This window comes from Cyprinodon tularosa, unplaced genomic scaffold (assembly GCF_016077235.1).
Source record: "Cyprinodon tularosa strain WSP-4 unplaced genomic scaffold, ASM1607723v1 ctg540, whole genome shotgun sequence".
Taxonomy (NCBI): domain Eukaryota; kingdom Metazoa; phylum Chordata; class Actinopteri; order Cyprinodontiformes; family Cyprinodontidae; genus Cyprinodon; species Cyprinodon tularosa.
In genome coordinates this window covers 455,201-476,441 of record NW_024039275.1, presented here as the reverse complement: position 1 = coordinate 476,441, position 21,241 = coordinate 455,201, and the positions used below count along the sequence as shown (strand labels likewise).

At 40.6% G+C, this 21,241-nt stretch overlaps 1 protein-coding gene across 2 annotated transcripts in view; it reads left to right on the top strand.

Annotated features, from left to right (window-relative positions):
- Positions 1 to 21,012, top strand: part of fbxo41 (F-box protein 41) — a 70,091-nt gene extending 49,079 nt beyond the window's left edge. For both annotated transcript variants that reach the window (XM_038304758.1, XM_038304759.1), the window contains exons 6-14: positions 9,606 to 9,985; positions 14,189 to 14,427; positions 14,518 to 14,633; positions 15,087 to 15,239; positions 15,890 to 15,985; positions 16,078 to 16,196; positions 17,168 to 17,326; positions 17,505 to 17,620; positions 18,709 to 21,012. In XM_038304758.1, coding sequence (XP_038160686.1) covers positions 9,606 to 9,985; positions 14,189 to 14,427; positions 14,518 to 14,633; positions 15,087 to 15,239; positions 15,890 to 15,985; positions 16,078 to 16,196; positions 17,168 to 17,326; positions 17,505 to 17,620; positions 18,709 to 18,771 — 1,441 coding nt within the window. In that variant the 3' untranslated portion in view covers positions 18,772 to 21,012. The remainder of the gene's footprint in view (positions 1 to 9,605; positions 9,986 to 14,188; positions 14,428 to 14,517; positions 14,634 to 15,086; positions 15,240 to 15,889; positions 15,986 to 16,077; positions 16,197 to 17,167; positions 17,327 to 17,504; positions 17,621 to 18,708) is intronic.
- The last annotated feature ends 229 nt before the right edge of the window (positions 21,013 to 21,241 follow it).

Below are 21,241 nucleotides of genomic sequence, written 5' to 3'. Positions count from 1 at the left end.
AACAACGCAGAGCTGTTATACAGTCCGCTGTGACCGTTATCCGCCGTGCGCCATGACGCACGGGGTCCATTCGGAGCAAAGCGACCCAGCGCTGAAAGTCCAGCATGTGAAGGCGGCTGAGGCGAATCACGAGGATGGCTGAGGCCATCAGACCCAGCAACCAAAGGCACAGTCTGAACTGGACAGACTTGTGCAGACGGAAATGTGCAAGGCACGCTCTGAAAGTCGTCACCCTTTCCTCCGACAGGCGAGCTGTGAACGGGACAGAGCGCAGGGATAAACCCAGAAAGCATATCTCCTGCGTTGGAGATAGGTGGCTTTTCTCCATATTTATCACAAAACCCAAATCCATCAGGTGTGCTGTGACAATATGTGTGTGAACCCTGGCTTCCTGTTCTGACTGCGCTAACAGGAGCCAGTTGTCCAAATACGTGGCCAGACGTATCCCCCGGCGTCTGAGCGGAGCTACCGCGGCCTCTGTGCACCGTATGAAAACCCTCGGGCTGAGAGACAGACCGAATGGTAGAACACGGTATTCGTAACACACCCCTTGAAAGGCAAATCGGAGATATTATCTGTGAGGGGGATAAATGGGAATGTGGAAATGCACGTCTTTCAGATCCACGGACGAAAACCAGTCGTTCGGTCTTACTAGACGCAGCAGTGCTGCATGTGTCAGCATCCTGAACTTGTATTTCCGCAGGAATTTGTTCAGGGCCCTCAAGTCCAGAATAGGGCGGATTCCTCTCCCCCCCCTTTTGGGGACGAGGAAGTATCTGGAATAAAACCCTGACAGACTCTGTTCGGGAGATACGACAGAAACCGCTCGTTTGTCTAACAGAGAGAGAATTTCCTCCCGTAAGACTCAAGCTGATTCTCCCTGTGCATGTGAGTGTATTACGCCGGAGAAGCGGGGAGGGACAGTGGCGAATTGAAGCCTGTATCCCCGGGAAATTGTGCGCAACACCCACGGTGGAGCTGCTGCTGCTCTCCAGCTTTCCCATCTGAGAGAAAGCGGGGAAACATATTGCGGCTCCTGTCCCGCGCCCCCCTCTGGTAGAACCGAGAAATGATTCCCGGGCACCACAGGAGGTACGGTGGGGCGCTCCGCTCTCAGCGGGACTGAGCCATCGCGCTCGCTCCTGGACGACGAGGGTTGCCATCACCTTCCCTGGACCGAGACACGTTGGATACGGAGAGACAAATCTGCAATGACCGCCATCTCCTCCCACGCGTCCGGATCTTGCTCCTCAGCGGACGCGCCAAACAACTCCGCTTGGTAGGCAGTGAGGATGGATAGGGCGCTGAGGGCTCTGGCCGAGAGGGCTGCTGCTTTGTATGCCCTTTCGGTCAGCGCAGACTGAAACCGATCGGGCTTGGCTGGCAGCGTCGGGCGCCTGGGGGAAGCCTCAGACAGCTGGCTCGAGCTGCCTGGGCAGAGGTGCGCAGCCACCGGGACTTCCACCGGAGGCATGGAGAGGAGGCCGTGGGCATCCATCGCCTCGCAATCGAGGGATGCTGCGCCCGAAATAGGGCTCCTGTTGCTGTATGGGCAGTTAGTCCATGTTTTGGAGAGCTCAGTCAGCAACTCGGGGAAGACAGGAAGAAGCTGCTTCACCGCATTTCGCGCCAGGGCAAGCCGTTTGCCTTCGTAGCGGGACCGGGTGGGCTCCGCTATTGCGACCGGCAAGGGGATCTCCAGCTTCTCTGCCGCGCGTTTGCACACGTCGAGCAGGTCCACATGGAGGGAGGGAGCTTGTGAGCTCGCTCCCCTGTCTTCCTTGGTGGAAGAGCTCAGCGGTTTCGGCTTCTCAGGCTGCGCTGGGGCCATGAAGGTGTCATCCTCTTCCTCGTCCTCTGATATGAGGAACGAGGTGTCGTCATCCTCCTCCATGGGGCTGACTTCCAGCACGTCTTCCTCGGGAAACGGGGGGGCATGGAGCTGCTCGCACTGGGCACCCCAGTCGTAGTCAGTCTCCGGAGCTTCCCCAGCTGTGTCCACGTCCTCCTCCGCGGCTGCACCTTGGGCGGCGGTGGGGAGGAATGGATCACGGTCCGAGATGCTAACCTGGCGGGCTAGCCTGCGTCTGAGGCTCTTAACCATGAACACTTTGCAGTGCCCACAGGAGCCGGGAATCTCGAGGGCCAACCTGGCGTGGTCGACTCCCAGACAGGTACTGTACTGGTGGGTGTCTTTCCCCGAAATTTTATTCCCGCAGCCACAAAGACGGTAGTCTCCCCTGGCGTGGGAGTTTTTGACGGTTGCCATTTTCCGACGAGCTGGAGTGCTGGTAGGGAAAGGAACCGTAGCTAGCTGGCGTGCTAGCGTGGCGGGGTCGAGAAAGTAGCTGGTGTGCTAAATGCTCGTCCTAGTCGAGCGTCTGCGGAGGGGAGCCGAGAGGGATTCCGCCGTGAAGAGAACGGAAAAGAATACCGGTCCGGTCTGGAGTGAGCGGACAAGGCAGAAGCCAGAGCACAGTGCTAGCGTCCGGCGACGGAAACTAGCAAGGTCCGTCTGTGGGCAGTTAAGCTAGCAAGAAGGCTCCGACGTGAGATAAGCTCTTAGGTGAGAAGAGGTTTTGAATTGGAGTGCCGTGATCCGCACACGCTTTAGTAGTCGGAGCTACGGGGCGTGGCGTAAGACGGGCACTTTCACCGGCCAATCAGGATTGGCAGATTGAGATAAATGCTTCTATCAGGGCTGCAGGAGGCTGCATCCCATAGCGAGACACCGAGTGAATATTATGAAAAAGAACAGAATTGTTTTACATTTATAAATAAAACGAAAAACAGAATTGTTTTACATTTATAAATAATTTTCTTTGGTGTTGCATACCACCAATAGACAAACATACAGTGGACATGAATAAATGTGGAAAACTGTAATGTGGAATAAAAAATGCAAGGTATATAAATTTTACTAACATCTTTAAAGATGTTATATGAAAATATTCCTTTATTCTTCCTCCAGTTGTCTATTTTTTGTCTAACCTTTTGAACAGCACAATCTAAATGTTCTATATTGTAAATGAAAATCGATGCATTTAGAATTTGTGTTTGGTCTTTGTAAACTCATGCATACACATGACTTCAGATAGTCATCTTTGAAAATACATAAGTTTAGAACTTAGGAATATAAGATAGAAAAACAAAACTTTGCATTGATACAAGTTCAGGGATTTATGAATACAACTCGCAAATCTACAAATAAAAGTCAGTATGTGTATGAATGACAAGTTAACACGATTAAATCACAAATTTATGAGTCCAAATTACAGATTTATGCGTAAGATTCATATATTTATGAGTGCAAATTTCAATCTTTCTGCTCCAGACCACTAGAGTTAGAAACCTGTCAGCTGATATAGACCAGAACATAGACATCACCACCAGTTAAAATGTTTGGAGCAGACCCTTAGCATAAACAGAAATGGGAGACCTTCCAGAGAAAGGAAGAAAGCAAAGGTAGGATTTCCTTTGAAGTTTTTTTTAAACTCTTAATCTCGCTTAGGATCCTACTTATGTCTTTACTAACGGTCCACTTCTACACTGCAAAAATGATCTAGAAATAAGTACTAATGTCTTAAATAAGTATATTTACCTTTAATTTGTGTAGGTAAATGAGATGATTTGAATGAGTATTTTTACTCTTAAAATAAGATAATTAGATAATATACACTTGATATAAGACAATGCACTTGTTTTTCTTATTTTAAATGTGAATTGAGGAGGTAGGTGTTTCACTTACCTCCTTATTTCAATGAAAAATGACTTATTTAGATTTCAATTCTTGCAGTATATGAGCTAATGGTCATCTCCTCCTAGCGGTCTGAAGCATTTCCACCATGTGCTGCTAGTTTGCAGCTTTGCCTCACTTGTAGTCATCTTTGCTGCTTGCAGAATTTTCCTTTGCAGGTCTTTTGTGTTTTAGCTTCATTTATGTATTTTGCAGCAGGTTTCGTGTTAGCAACATGCTTCCACTTTGCTGCATTCTTATTTTTTCTGTGATTGCAGCTTTTCTTATCTTGCAGTTGTTGTGTGCCTTGCAGCATCTTTTCTCCGCCTGTCATTTATTTTTTGTGTTTGTCTCCTTTTTGTGTTTGTTAGTCTAATTTTAAAGTTTACAGGACCTTTTGAATGTGCTGTAAAGTTATGTATGTACTCAACATTTGCGCCCCTTGGCCACCGTACCCTTACCACTCATTGGAATATGATACACGTTTATGTTGGTTACCAAACATCACACAATCTCTTGCTTGTTGGTATTATTTAAGAATAAGCACCATTTTGGAAATCCAACCCTGTAGTCGAATCACTGCAGATGTGACAGTGAAAGGTAGATATTGAATGTCTTATCCATGTTTAAAAATTTGCAGTGTCATCTGCATACTGTTAATAACTCAGTGAACATATTTGAAATTTCTTTCATGCTGTAGCCGATTTGAAAGCTTAGATAAATCAGTTTACTCCTAAGTTGACCAGGTTCAAAGTTGCAGGACAGTAATGAAACTCACAGCATCCCAAAATGGTTCTCCATACACTGCATGAAAAGTGAGATTTTCGTCCCCGTAAACCCCCGTAAACTCCCGCAGATCTGCCTGATTTTCGTCAGTTTCCGACAATTTGCAACCCGTGCTTGTCCGCGTTTGTCGTGCCACAAATTGTCGGAAACGGACTCTGACGTATGTGGAGAGCGATCAGCTGTACTAATGGCCCTAATTAGCATATGAATGCAGCAAACCCGCGCGGCTGGCCAGGTCTGGCTTGAATAACCTTCTCAGTATTGGCTGAAACCACTATTCTCAAACAAGTGAAATCGCTCGTGATTGGCAGCAAAACCACACGTGGCCACGCCAGGCTTTAATTTTCTTACTGAGTATTGGACGGAACCGCTTCCTTTTAAACAAGTAAAGTCGCTCGTGATTGGTTGGCATATATATATATATATATATATTTATTCATATATATATTTATTCATTCATATATATATATTCATATATTTATTCATTCATATGCTGTGTATTTATGTTATCCTACACTACTACACAATTATTATGCTACCATCAAGGACATGAATGAATTTATACAGGAAATTAAGATTTGCCAGGAAGCTGTTTATGCAAAGAAAGAGCTTTATTAAAACACACCCAACTATATGCAACGCGTATCCAAACACATGCGTATCTAAAAATTACAACTCCGTGAACGGTCCGTTTGCTTCCTCGGGGTTGGAGGTAACAGGCAGCATTCCCTCCGAGGCAGGTCCGATGTGCAGACGCCTACTGTGCGTGGCCCTGTACTTCGGCATCGCTTCTAACCGGGACTGCAGCTTAACACAGAGTTCAGTGAGATCCGGCCTACGAAATGGCGGCGACCGTACAATCCATACAGAGACACCGCCGACGACGCCATCTTCTTCGTCGGACATGAGGTCGACGGTGGCGGACTTACAGAGTTCCACTTCCTCATCTGATAGCACACTCTGCCTCGCCTTCAGCAGCTGAAAAAAAAACAATGAATCAGCGCACTGCATATGGACACAACACATCTATCAATGCACCTGAAAAATAGTCACCAAATAAAGTCTTACTCTTTCTTCTGGCCCGACTCCGAGCAGATAGCCTGGCGGCCTCCGCACGCAGCGTGCTGGCTAGCAGCGTGTATCTGAAGCTCCTGCATACCGTCTCATAATACGTCTTACAGGCAGCTGGAAAACAATTAAATGAGAGTGGTATGAATAAAAAAAAAAATCAAACGCAAGTCACAGTAACAAGGAAGGAGAAAACATTAAAACAAGTCACTTACACACAATGTCGTCTTTATCAACATCGTGCAAATCCGAGCAAATAGGAGGTCACCGCCTCATTGTGAGGCGACTGTAGTCTGAAAAAAAAAAAAAAGTACAGCTATCGTCGGTATCCATCCGTATCCATGTCCTTTTACCGCATATTCTTTAAACCTTACCCCTGCTCCGGTTCATAGCGCCTGCAATTAGTTTCCGAGTTGTTAAGACGGCATATTGCTTCCTGTGAATCACAAAAAATACACTTTAATAAAGCTTTAGGCTAGGCTGCTTTTAGCTTACCTAGCTAGGCTAGGTTGTCTTTAGCTTGCCTAGCTAAGCTAGGCTGCTTTTAGCATAGCTACCAGTAATCGAACATATATTTACCGCTAGCGTGGCGTTGTTCACCCGTCTTCTCTTCCTCGAGTTCGTATATCCTGCAAAGTTGCTCGACTGCAGAGCCGCCATCTTGTCCTCTATGGACTACAACCTGGAGCGCATCGAATTCTCCAGCTGAGTGAGGCGTTCATTCATGTCGGCAGTATGTTGGGCAAGCTGACGAGACAGTCCGCTGATAGCAATCAGCAGTTTCTTCTCGTCAGTCTGCGGGCTGGCCGAAAGTTGTGGACTAAGAGCAGTTGGAGGCGAGTTGAACGCGAGACGTCGTGCAGCCATTGTTCACGTAACAACAAAATACAAACACGGTAAATGGAGATGAAGTTCTTCTAAGTGTAGTAACACAAACATGTCTGCTAATATGCTGGTCTCGCGAGAAGTCGTAGTGCACAAAAGCTCACACGTGATTGGACGATGGGGCCGAAGGCTCATCAGGCTCCTCCAATCACATACGACGTCATTGTTATACGGAAGGACTCGCGAGAAGAGCTCGCGTCGCTCCATTCTGGAAGGTGGCGGTAATGCACCTATAAATTGTTTGCAATTGCAATTGTTTGTCTCCATAAGATTGAATTTGAGCAGGTGGACATTAGAGATAATAAATGCAACAACAAGTTTTTTAATCAATATTCTATAAATAATATGTACCCAGGAAGAACAAAAAGCACAGCTCTCTAACAAAATTTTAAGAAATCTATGATAGTCAAAATTAGGACAAATTATTTGAAATTCCCAATTCCTCCTAAATATAAAGAATTACAATTTAAAATAATAAATAACATATATCCTTCAAATGAGTTTTTAAGAGAGAGAATTAAGTTTAATGTTGAGAATTGTGGCTTTTGTAAAACTCAATTGGAAACAACTAAACATCTTTTTTATGAATGTAAAGAAGTATTAAACTTATGGGATCAACTTCGAACCTTTCTGTCTTCTAAAACAATAAATTTAGATTTTATTTCCTGGCAAAACATTCAATTCGGTTTATCCATTAAAGAAAAAAAATTTGGAATTTTTAATCAATATTCTAATAATTGTAACAAAGTATTATATCCATAAATGTCGCTATGCAAAATGCTCCCTCTCAATCTCTGCTCTCAAAAATGAACTTTCCCTTTTCAAAAGATGTCTGAGAAAGATGCAGAATTTAAATGCAATTAAATTGTTTGAGTTAATTGAAGAATTTCAGTTGGTAGTCCCCACTGATTAATTTACTTTAAACCCTATTATTATTTTATTTATTTTTATTTATTTTATTTTATACTTTGTTCCAGCCTGTGCATTTAATTTTATTTTTCAAAAGCAGGAGTTGTGATATTTCTTCTTGTATTGAAATATTTGTTATTGACTTGTTGTTTGAGATTGTTATTGTTTTCTTATATATTCAATAACAAAAAAAAAAAAAGTGGAAATCTAAAAAAAAAAATTAACCATTACAGCCAACTGATTCTGATTAAAACTAATTTTTGAAGTAAATTATTTTGTGTATTTTCTTTTACATAACATTTGCATACACAGTAATCTAGCGTACTTTAATTAAATAAATCAATTCAAGCTAAAATGTAAGAGTCTATAATTAGGCTATACTGGGCCTGATCTATTTCTACCATCTATTTGGAGGATATTTATTGCCACACTTTGGGCCACTTAAAACCAATTTAGCATGCTGACCTATGACCTTATGACCACAGTGTACCAATCTTCTGATGGCTACTTCCAACAGGATAATGCGCCATGTTATAAAGTGAATCATCTCAGAATCATTTCTTGAAACTTTTCCACTTAAGTAATTGTGAATTGAGCATATTGACAGACAACATTTTATTTTTTATCTTAAATGCAAATTTAAAAAAAAATAATTACTGCTCTAAATGTATTGCTCTGTCAGCTAAAGATCTGTTTTGGTCTCTATACTTTAATTAAATAAATCAATTCAAGCTAAAATGTAAGAGGCTATACCTGATCTCTTTGTATCAGAGATTTTCTTACCCAAATGCAACCCTGGTTTGCATTTGTATAGCTCACAGCATGTTCATTTACATGTTAAAGCCTCCCCTAGAATTCCATGGGGGGGAGGCATGGGGGGAACACTGCCTAAGAAATTCCACGTCAATTTCTGACAATTTACGGGAGTTTACGGCAAGGCCTGCAAATTGCCGTAAACTGCCGCTAACCTGAAGTTCCACGACAATCTACAGTGCCGTATATTGACGAAAATCCCACTTTTCATGCAGTGATAGTAATTGAAAAGCGCTGTCATGTCTCAATATGAAGCTTGACTTCTGGGTCTCTGGCACCAACTTCACACACATGGCCATGCCGTAGTACTCTGACTAACCCAACTGTCATCCCCTGGTCGTAGTGAATATATTTCCTGTCGTGACGTCAGGCCTTGCCCATTGAATCACTGACAGACACGGACACACTTTGTTGCCAGTAGATGTCTAGGCCTCCTGTCTTGGGTTAATAAAAGCTCTTCCCTGAGGATCAACATGTTCTCCTCTCTTGCTGTTATTAAGCATCACTATGAAAATTTGGAAGCAGTTTTTATGACTTAATAAGTATGACTTTACCAATGAGAGAATTTCTTAGAAAATGAACCTTGAGGCGTGTAGGATTTTTTTAGAATTTGGTGCATTTAATTGAAGAATATAGATTAAATAAGACATTCTGTATCCTTTATTGATTAATTCATTTAGCTTGTACTGTGTGTTTACTCACGGTACAAGCTCCAGTACCGACAGGGTTCGATAATGAGCTACATTAGTTGGTGTTGATTTATATTTCATTTTGAATATTTACTTAAATTTGAATTTTTAGATTTTTTTTTATTTTTATCGCTGAACAGTCATCTTGGGATTGGTTGGTTTTGTTGGTTGAATATTCCGCTTTTATTTTCCGTAACTGCAGTATTTTTCTTTCGTAGCCTTTTTCTGCTGGATGTGTTGATTTGCCTCTTGGAGTTTGCATCATTCATGTGTTTGATGCATGTTTTTCTCTTTACAGCCTGTTTCTTTTGGCGTGCATTTACACCTGTTGGTGTCAATTGAGAGCCCATCCAACATCCCAGATACACTATTTTTAAATGAAACATAAATAATAAATAAATAAATGTTTATTATTATTTTCACTTAACTTCTATTAGAACAGCTGTCTGAATTTTAATTAAAAGCAATAAGATTTGCATTTCCTGGTTGATGAAATCAGTTGTTGTTTTTTCCAGGCCTTTGCCAGGATTTTTGCAAACAGAGTGTTGATTATCTTCATTTCTATATCAAAATTACAATAGTTTCAGTCAAGCTTGATTTTTGTTATCAATTAAGACTAAGTTGAACTCTGATTTTGAGATGATACAGATGTGCTTGTCAAATAAAACTAGAAAATCCTAATGATGATGTTTAAATATCCACTCGTTGTTCTTCTGCAGAGCATCAGGAAGGATAAAGACTGTCTCTCAGGGTTCTGGAGGTTATGGCAGTGATAGCATCGAGATGCATCCCATGGAGGATTGTCCTGAGACGCAGTACTATCACATGCAGTGCCAGATGGGCGAGGGTGGCTACGAGCGCTCCCCTGGATGTGGACCTAAAAATTGGGGACTTCGCAAACAGGCTATTCAAAACTGGCAGCGACGACCATACAGGAACAGCACTGAAGGCGAGGAGGGGGACGTGTCAGACGTTGGTTCCCGGACTACAGAGTCTGAAGTGGAGATGTGGGAGCAAGAGAGGAGAGCAGTGGCTGAGGTTCAGCAGTCTGCAGTACCTTATTCTCACCACAGCAGGGCAGCGTATCGCCCCAACACAGGTAAAAAGCTGCTCTGGGATGATTTACATTCTGTTTGTGTCCTGAATCCCAGAATAAAGGGGCTGGTTTTCCAACTTTGTTTGTAATTAAAAGCAGATTCAACTTTCAGAGAAACAAGCAGAACAGTTGCACCTAAAGTAGACAGAGAGCCTTACATAGGTATTTGCATCCCTTTCTTTGGATTTTACATTTAGTCACAAATACAAGTATCTTTATTTCCCTTAATTTACGTATTAAACCATCTCTGAGCAGTGAGACATTGTGAAGTTGGTGAAAGATTAAACAAGCTTTTCTTTTATTCTTACAAATAATAAGTGCAGTACTTCCTATTTCAATGAGTCCACATGAATTAGGGTGTTTTAGAACTTTTTTTTGCCCATCCTTCATTGCAAAATATTTTGATCTCAATTAATGAAATGTTTTGGGTTTTTTTCCCACTGAGAACTTATTTAGACTGACTGAGTCATTCCATCTCATGAACATGATTTGATTTGATCTGAAACCGTTTGGTTGGATACAATCGAGGTTCAGAAAGTACAAATTCTGTTATAACCATTTGCTTCCAGCCTCAAAACATAGACAGAAAATGATTGCCTGGTAAAGTGAAGGATGAAGGGGAACTAGGCAGGATGTTTACTTTCTGGACCTGGAATGTTTAACTCTAAAATCATTCCCCTGTAGTTCTGGCTGTATTTTTTAAGTCAGTTTTGATTGTAAATTGACTGAACTTTCAGAGAAAATTATTCTAAACATGCAGACCACTCAGAGCTCTGGAGATTAGAACCATGTTTAACAAACAGTAATCAGGGGATGATGAACAGATCAATAGGACATTTGAACATAGGTGTTTGGGTAAAGGGCACATTAACACTGTGCAAGGGTGAGAGCTGGAGTCAGACCCAAAGCTTAAAGACAGCAAGATAACTCTTCTACCTTAAGCCACCATCATCCCATTATCTTTACGGAAATCTCAGTTATAAGTAAGACACTTTTTCAATAAAGTAAGAGATCATTCCCTCTTTGTAAGTTTATTTTAAAAGAAAACAGCTTCAGGAACACAAAGTCAGTGAGTGTAGCTATCGCACCCTCCATGGTTCTTGCAGCACAAAGCAGAACATAGAAGAGAAGCAGATATGGGGAGGTTAAACAAAGTGTCTCCAATGAGGGACAAGGCAATACACCAACACCACATATCTTAACTGCAAAAAGATACAGTTTGCAGCGTCCTGAAACAATTACACTCCTTCACACAAAAATACAAGATCACTAAACTTCAACATACTAATTATTTTGCTATGAAAGAGAATGTATAACCATGCATGACATTTCCTACTAAACTGTCCCTACTGAAAAAACAGCAACCCCACAGCATGATGCTGCCACTTGCTGCAGGTCTTGTTGTTCTTCATATGTTGTTCCCTAGATTACTTTTTGGCAAACTGCAAACAGCTATGACTTTCTTTCAACAGCTGCTTTTTCTCCCACTGTCTGTGCTCGATGAATTTAGGTGGATGGCCATATCTTGGTAGGTTCTCAGCTAATTGTTTTTTTTTTAGATGATGATTCAAATTCTACTTAGTCAGGTATTAAAAGCTTGGAAACTGTTATAACCTTACCCTGATTTAAACATCTCCAAAAATTAAAACCACAGACCTGAGAGCTGTGCTCCTGTGTTTTCACATCCTATTCAGATCTTCGCGAAGCGGCTGGATTTATGCTGAGATTGATTTTGTCAAATTACGTCCAAAGGGACTGTTTAGATTTTCAGTTTAACTAGTCTTAGTTGCAAGAATACAAGAAAATTCATGGGCTGTTCCTATGTTTCTATGAAGATTTTGCTACATACTAGATAACCACTTATTGCTGCACAACAGATTGTGCATTTCTCTGTAACATCATGTGGTGCCAACATCCTTACAAACCCTGCTGCTGCACTCTGCCTTTCCCATCTGCTGTGGACTTATCAGGTGGACCGTAGCAGTCTGGAACTAGAAGAATCTGGGCCACAGCTTAGTGACAAATTCACATGTACAAATTTGTCCTTCTCTGTAGCTGTAAAGTAGTTTTTTTTGTCCCATGTTACATGTTACTGGCACCCCTCTGCTCTGACGCAGTTCTCCTTATTAGGAGAGTCTTAGCCAGAGCTGTTGGTATGTATCTACAAGCACACAGGCATGTTTTTTTATAGTTGGTCGGGCAGTCTTGAGTGTAGGAGGTGTGCGTGTGTGACCGAGAGAAAGAGTCAAATAGTATGTACTGGTTCACAGCCCTGATGGTTTCACACAGATGCAATCCAAGGCCAAAAATGAAGTGAGTCATGGAGGAGACATTTATTAGTAGAGTTAAGGCAGGCTGGGATTGGATACACCATAACAACAGCAATAATTGGATAAAAAGTGGTATGAAATAAAGCAAACTAATTATGTAATCTAAATTGTGGCTCTTTGGTTGGACACTAGCACCACCATGTGACAAGATATAAGCTTCCACTACATGATTCCCAGGATTTTAAGTCTCATCAATGGGTAAGCACAGAATTTACCTATTGGTTTTGTATTAGACTTATGTATTTAAAAACAAACACTTTCAGAGGAACTACTGTAAACGTCAGAGCTCAGTCTAAAGAGGGACAGAACCTGTCTATGTGAATAACAATCCTCTTTTGGTTTGGAATGCCAGAAATCCTTTAAGTACTGTTCCACTCACCTTTAGCTGGATTCTCTAGTGAGAACCTCTTTTTTTTTCCATAAACCAGCATCATAATTAATGTTAAATGACCGATACTGACTGCTATAACTTCACAGAACTTTACCTTAGAAAATCAAAATGACCCTATTGCTAAAGATTGACAGTGATCCTAAACTAGTTTTGAGGCAACATTGGAGACAAAACTGTTGAAAGCAGATGTTTACATGCTCAGTAAGAAAAGACATATCCAGCCTTTTTCATCACCGTCCTCCACTAAATCACACCGAATGTTTGTGTTGGTTAACCTAAACCAATGTGCAGTGATTAGTGCAAGGCTGATGAATTAGGCTGGTAGGTTTTAGGGTCGGTTCTAGGCATATTGGCCATTGAATACACTATTTTCTGTGGTTTACTTTTTATTTTTTATTTTGTTTATGTCTTTGAATTTTGTATGTAAATGTCTTTTGAGCTAAGAAGTTAATTTTCTTTTCATGTGAATAGTGTACAGATTTACATTTCTTGTTCTTTTTGCTCCGTTTTAATCATGATCTCTTTTAGTTGTTACATGAACTATTCATGTTAATAAGAGAAATGAAATAAGTTGTGTCCAACTCCACAAAAACAGATCCCTGAAGAAAAGCTCTTATTGCAGTTCTTAAGGTTACTGGGTCAGGGGAAAACCCCTGACCACATTTAGTGATAATACTTCCTTGGGGGAAATAGAAAATAATAATCATAAAACAAATATATTCTTAATCTTAATAGATGGTCATTATGCATCTTAAACTGAATTGAGCCTAATAACAATAATCAAAAGGTCAAATATATTCTCAAAGATTTTTTTTTTCTTAAACAAGATCAAGATAAATGGTATAGAAAAGCAGAAGAATTTTTTTGTTTGTGTTTTTGGCTCATTTGCATACTGATTGCTGATTGGTTGTTTATTGGAAAGTGAGGGGTAGCAGTTTGGTCTGTGCTGACTGCAAACAGCCAGGACAAAATCATTCATCACAGCATGGTGCGCCGCAGAAACTGAGTGATGTTCCTCAACTTTTAGCAAGTTTGAGTTGGGCGGGCAAGGCATTTATTTTAAGGAGGTGCTGCCCTCTCTTGCCCCAGCATTTAGCCGGCCCTGGTAGGTTAGCATTTATTGTATTACTTTTAAATCATCGGATGACTGACTGAACAATGCTTAGTGGGATGCTCCCAGCTTGGGATGTGACCTATATCCTCAGTGCTTTTGGGTACATTTTACCTGTGAAGTGGAAGAAAAAATTACGCACAATTTTGTTTAGAGCTGTATAGATTCACACAACAAACTTTTTGGAGCTTCATTTGAAAAAAACTTTGAAGAACTGTGTTTCATTTTTCTTCCACTGCACAAATTATGTACTGCTTAATCTTGGCCTAAATCAAGATGCAATACACTTTAGCCTAAGATTGTTATGTGACTAGATTCTTTTTCAGGGCTCCGTAAGTAAATATTAAAGGTCTGACAAGCTGTTGTTGCTGCAGGTCGGTCTGAAGTGGTCTACAGCAAGCCATGCCGTCATGAAAAGAGCCCTTCAAAATCCAACGAGGTGATCAGTCCGGAGATCCTGAAGATGCGCGCAGCCCTTTTCTGCATCTTCACCTACCTGGACACGAAAACCCTCCTGAGAACTGCCGAGGTCTGCCGCAACTGGAGGTTTGTGGCTCGTCACCCAGCTGTGTGGACCAGAGTGCTGCTGGAAAATGCCCGTATTTCTTCCAAGGTGCAGAGTCGACGTTCATTCGTTATGCTTCATTTAAAGCAGAGGCTTGTGGAACAGTGAGTTTAATTGTTGTAAATTGTTGTTTTCTAGTTTCTGACCACATTGTCTCAGTGGTGTACTCAGACGCACTCTCTCATTCTGCAAAACCTTAAACCAAGGCAGCGCGGCAAGAAGGAATCCAAGGAGGACTACCTTAAAAGCACACGGTGAGACACAGCTGTATTTGCTGTTTCTTTCGTAGATTAAAGGTTTACCTCCTCTCAGGTATTTATTTCTGCCCTGTGTGTTGCCGTGACTTGATTAACCCCATTGTTTGCATAACTGCTGGGCTGAGCGATTTTTCTGAACAGCGACTGATGACAATTGATGAATACTGACGTTTCAATGCAGTTCATTATCCCCAGTGTGTCAAATATTAGTTTTTATTTACCGGAAGGAAACCAGCAACATTGAGTCAAGCGGGGTGTTGTTTGTGTGAGGGACATAAATTTCAGTCTGTAATGTTTTGCTCTGAATACGCCTGATGATTACTGTAAAAAGCAGCAGCGGCAGAGCTGCTAGGACGTTGTTGTTAGAAGTGAAGTATGATTAAAAATGACCTTTATTTCTGTGTCTGGCATTTTTTCTTCTTCTGACCTTCTCGTATATTTTTGTAAAAGTGGCTGTCTCGAGGAAGGTTTGGAGGCGTTGTTAAAGGCCACAGGAAGTAACCTGCTGATACTAAAGATTTCACACTGTCCCAACCTGCTGACTGATCGCTCCCTATGGTTGGCCAGCTGCTACTGCCGCGCCCTCCAGGCCGTAACCTACAGGTGAAAAGCCCACAGACGGACCACAAACTATCATTAATCTATTTTACTTTATCCTTTTCATTTTAAATCAGGCTTATGTACAATTAGATTTTGTGATTTTGTTTTATGTGACACTGCTCTTTTGTTATCTAAATGTATTCCACATTCTAATAAATCACAGTTACTATGGTAACAGAAAAAGAGGTTGAGTAAACTCTCTTTGTGAAACAGAAACTCTCATTTCAGGTTTAGAAAACTGAGTTTTTAGTAAACCTGCGTCATGACACAAACCCTTGGACAGCTGCTGAATAAGCAGCCTTCCCTTTGATTTTGTTTACTAAAACAATACATTTCTAAATTTAGATTTTTCTTGCATTGGTCTTATGTAATACTATATTCATCTGATAAACTGAATTTAGGGTTCTCATAAGCTGTAAGCTGTGATCAGCAAAGATAAGTAAATGCTTTAGGACACTGCATTTAGTAAATATGACTTAAGGCTCATTATGCTTGACGCATTGGTTTTTATTTTATTTTATTGTGCCTCTAGTTATACTATTTGATATATGGTTAAGATGTTTATCACTGCGTTTAAACATAAATTTTGTGGCTAGGTAGAAGGACGAACGATGGCCATAACTTTAAATTGTGTATTTTTACATTGTTCCAAGGAGCGCCACAGACCCGGTTGGCCAGGAGGTCATCTGGGCCCTCGGCGCCGGCTGTAGGGACATTATTTCACTGCAGGTGGCGCCACTACATCCATGGTAAAGTAATGTAACAATGAGTAACAACATGTCATATTAAGAGCAAAACTAGTGTAATGAACAAGTTTTCATTAGTGTTTTGTTGCTTTCAGTCAACAACCTGCACGTTTCAGTAACCGATGTCTGCAGACCATTGGAAGATGCTGGCCACATCTCCGTGCTCTAGGTGTGGGTGGAGCTGGATGTGGGATTCAGGGACTGGCCTCACTGGGTACATATTGCACATACAGCCAAATTACTGCATTTTTGTTGCTGTTTTTTTTTTGGGTTACTTTGTTTTTACCTGATGCCATTAAAAGCATTCATATTCTCTGATATTTTCTTCATATTTATCAAGTTAAAGCAAGATAGCATAAAAAAAAAAAAAAAAAAAGCCGTAGCACGCATTTGTTTTTAGACCCTTTTAATCCAAGGTATCTAAATGATATCAAGACGGAAGCATCTGTTGACAGGAGAACATTTGGTTGTGCACTTCACAACTTTGGTCTAAGAAATGTCTTGAGAAGTTTGAAATTTTTGTTATAGAAATATACAATGCAATATCCCTTTATTTATAAAAAATTCTTCTAAAATAACGAAGGTCGTCTAAGTGCTGTACATACAATGAATACAACAGTAAAATTAAAGTAGACAAGCATAACAATTGTTAAAATAGTTCAAATTAAAGTTAATTGAAATAACTCAAACGTAATTAAAGTAGAAGATAAAAATAAAATACATAAATAAAAATAGGATCATGCTCTCAGTATGAAGAAAATGCCTCAGCAAACAGCAATGTTTTAAGAAGGCCTTAAACTCTGAAAGAGAGGAGGCTTGTCTGACGTCCAAGGACAGATTATTCCACAACCAAAAACAACTAGAATAGAAATGAAGAAATGAAACTGATACAATAGCAAACACAGAAAGACACGAATCAAAGTATAACTGAAAAGTCAAAAAGAAAACTTAAACAGAACCAAAAAGGGCAGAATCATGACAGAAGGTTAACCTAAAAAAATGAATAAAAAGGTTGTGAAGTAGCTGTTGAATCACAGAGCAACCATAGGTTTGTGTTATGATTTCTGGAAAATATGGACAATAAAACCCAACTGGATTCATTTGCTGTTCTGAAGTGGCCAACCTGTTCTTCCCTCACACTTTTCATAAATCTCGGCTGTTCTTCTTTCCTTCCCATCGGTTCAGCGAGGAACTGCATGCGTCTCCAGGTGTTGGAGTTGGACCATGTCAGCGAAATCAACCAGGAGGTAGCAGCAGAGGTTTGCAGAGAGGGTCTAAAGGGTCTGGAGATGCTGGTTCTTTCATCTACACCAGTCACCCCTAAAGCCTTGCTTCACTTTAACAGTGAGTGTACAATCATTTTATTTTTATTTTGTGGGGTGGGGCTGATTCATAGTGTAATCTGGTGTCCATTTCTGGACCATGTGGTAATTTATGCCGTTAAACAATTGATCAATTCTCACTAACAAACAAAATAATCAGATACATTTCCTATTTGAAAATTCTCCTTCCAACGACGCAGGTGTTTGCCGCAACCTTAAATCCATCGTTGTGCAGATTGGTATAGACGACTACTTTGAGGACCCCAACAGCCCAGAAGCCAGAAAGCTGTTTGATGAAATGGTGAACAAGCTGCAGGTAAACAGCCTCACTGGGTCTCACAGGGATTCAGGTTCCCCCAAAGTTGCTGCTAACTGAGCATATATATATATATATAACAGAGAAAAGTTCTTGACATAATAAATGGATTATTTTGAGTTAAAGTAAAAAAAAAAAAAGCATCTCATTTAAGTCCTGACTCAATCCTGAAACTTCTTGGTTTGGGATGAGTAGGACGGAATGTGTGAGCTGATTTCATGCCACATGATTGGACATGTTGTTTTGATGGGTCAGACTGACGTGTGTTATGATGAAGTCAGGGGAATGACTTCTCCAAATCCTGCTTTAAACATACTTACCACTAATAATACGTGTGCCGGGTAAATTGGCCTCAAAAAATGATTCCTACTGCCTGAACTTTTCCACATCTCATTGTATTACAACCACAGACCTCAGCTTAAATTATCCTCGATTTTATGGGATACAAAAATACAAAGTAGGGAATAATAGTTAGATGACGGAATGTAAATGATTTTAAATAAATGCTATAAAAAAAGGCTGACAAGTGTGACATTTGTTCTTAACCTCCTTTACTCCAATAACCTTTGAATATCATACAAAAATGGGAAGAGAATGATGCAACTGCATACCTTCCAAGACGCCACCATCCATTGAAACTGACAGACTGGGCAAGGGGAGCCTTAAGTGCTTAGCAACTGTAGAAGAGCCATAGAGATCCATTGTGAGGGTAGGAGAATCTGTTGGCAGGAAAACCATTAGATGTGTATTGCACAAACCTGAGAGTTTGAATTTGTACTTATGTAAGAAGAATAGCCTCTTCTGGTCTCTGCTTAGTGAGACTAAAAAGGAATTACTTTAGACAAACAACTACACATCTAAATTTTTATATTTTTTAGATTTAAAAAAATAGTTAAAAACATTTGTTTTGGCTTTCTGCTTCACAGTAATGTCTGCTTTTTTTAATCTTTCATACAGCATCCTAATGTTAAAGTTTGAATGTGAAAAATAAAACTTTGGCAGTGTTCTGCCCTGTTTACAGAAGCCGTCCCCTAAAGGTGTCCCCTTTCCTTTGTCTCTATCCTGTTTTTTTTTTGTTTTTTTTTCAGGCTCTGAAGAAGAGACCAGGTTTCTCCAAAATCCTCCATGTGAAAGCAGACAGCCTCTGCTAACGTCCTTTATGCAGGTTGCTTAAGGCAGCAACTACAGATTGAGTTGATCGGCTGAACACAGGTAGCTTGGGCCCACCTCCTGGGGGTAGAGTGCATTTGCGGCACAAGAAACAAGAAAGTTTAAATAGATGAATACAGAGCAAGGATGACAAAGGATATTAAAACTAAATACAAATCTGAAACCAAACGGCAGCAGACTGGATAAAAATGGGCTAAATGTTGGTGTGCCTCTGATGAAGAACAACCGGTTTAAACTTAAAGAAATCCAACATTATTTAAACTCGCCTCTCATGCACATTCTCTCTAAATGTGGAGTTTCTCATCCAGCAAACCCAGGTTTGTAGTGGGGCCTGCATTTACCCTTCTGCATTATGCTTGACACAGACTTGCTTCAATACCAACTGCAGGCGAAAGATATGGATCATATGCACTTTCCACAGACGTATATGTTTTCTTCTTACAGCATTATAACAGGGGCTTTATGTTTGGGTGTGATCTAAATAAACAAATGCTTTTCCCATTCTGCCCCAACCCAAAAAAACTAGCAAAATCCACATTTTTAAGCACTTACTGCTTCCTGGCACTGTGAGGGGGGGCCCTGCCCTGTAACACACATTTATCGTGGTACCGTCAGATTTTACCGGCAGTATTGCCCTCTAGTTCCTTCTTTTAGCAAATCCACTTCAACCAATTTGGATTCAGACTTGTCGATCTCTGTTGTCACAAATGGACCTGTTTTCACTGGAGAATGGGATGGAGTATCCTAAGTCGCTGGTGCCATTTGTTGCGACCTTCATCTATATTCCAGTGAGTGTTTCCCTCTCCGTGGTGTGCCAAATAGAAAACGAAGAGGAAAGAGGCAAGTGACTACCAAAAGGCCTGAATTTGCTACAAGCAGAAGTAGCTCAAACTGAATATAAAGTGTTGTGTTTGCTATAAAACAAATTACCCAGGTGTGTACAGGTGTTGAAGTGTTTGTTTTCATACTGAACAGTGCCATTTGCATCACAGGGGCTATTCTTTTTAGATGGGTTCATTATCTGACCTGCTTCAACCCTCTTTTAAAGTTTACTTCCACCCAGTGGTGTAGAGATCTCCTCAACCTGAGGAGATCTGGGGCTTGTCTTTAGCTTCAGATTATGATCTAAGGGATCAGGTCTTTAAATTAGGAAATGTGTATTGCAGAAATATAAATGAGATTAGCAGTACCCTTTGAGGGGAAGACACACTGTTCTGTTCATTCTCTGGTTCTAGTTCCACTCTGCTTTGGTGGAAACATAACCCTACTGGTCTGATGGCTTTGTCTTGATCTGGAAGTTTCTCGATATGTTTACCAGTCCTTAAAAAAGGATTCAGTTGGGTTTTTTTTTCTTTTGACAGAATGTAACCCCCTACTTTGGACCAAAAATGGTTTGTATTTTGGTGCACAGAGTTTTCATTCTCTAACTTTATTGAAGTGCAATATTTCATTATTCACCTTGACTAAAAATGCACAAAATCTGATAGGACTATGCTGACATCAGTCTAAAGGCAGAATATGGCAGTCCTTCCTTTTTTTTTGCAGCATGTTGCTTAGAGGGTTCCTACACAGTCCTCACAAGTATAGAATTTGCAGTTGACAGTCTTGAATTGTATGGGGAAAAAAGGCTCCAAATGTGTAAAAATATTTGCTTTATCATAATTAATTTAAAAAATGTAAATGAAAGAAGTATAAAAGAAAAACATTCAAAATGACTGTTTCATTTTCATGGTCTCTTCATTCAGGCATAACTTTTTGAAAGAAGAGATCAAGCTAGGACTTTTTTAGACTTAAAGGTATAGTAGAGGATGTTCTTTTTCCAGGTGGATAATCTAAATAATTGGTCCCCCTAAATGTCAATAATTCTGATATGTTTATGTAAGACCATCCTTTGTGCTCATCCCCATTTTTACTTACCGGTGGAGTGAAAATGGGGAGAGTAAACTTGTATTGTACCCACGGGGAGCAAAAAGCAGTGATCATCTATCCGAACGGTAAATTCACTGTGCTCGTATAAATATAAAGTCTGCTACATATAAAGTCTACATATATATAAAGTGTACTATATAGTCCCCGCTCTATATAGTGACTGAGGGATTTATGGGTTAAGGTGGATGTTTGTACACATTAAGCTTGTATAAGCGATGCAAACAGCAACATGCACTCTCCTATGCATTTAATAGACGTTCCCTCGGGAGCGGGTACATGGTTGTGCATGTTCTTTTTTTCCTCCACTATACCTTTAATTGGTTCAAATAAGCATAGTAGCACATTGTTCCAAACCTTTGAGCTTCGAAGTCTTGCCACAAAGTAATAGCCAAATTAGCCCAAAGACGTATCTCTAGATAGTAATATTGATGAAACTGTCTCCACAACTGCCGTACCTTAAGTACAATCCAATCAGGGATATTGTCCTAACATAAGATAAAATATTGTTTGATGTATCATTAC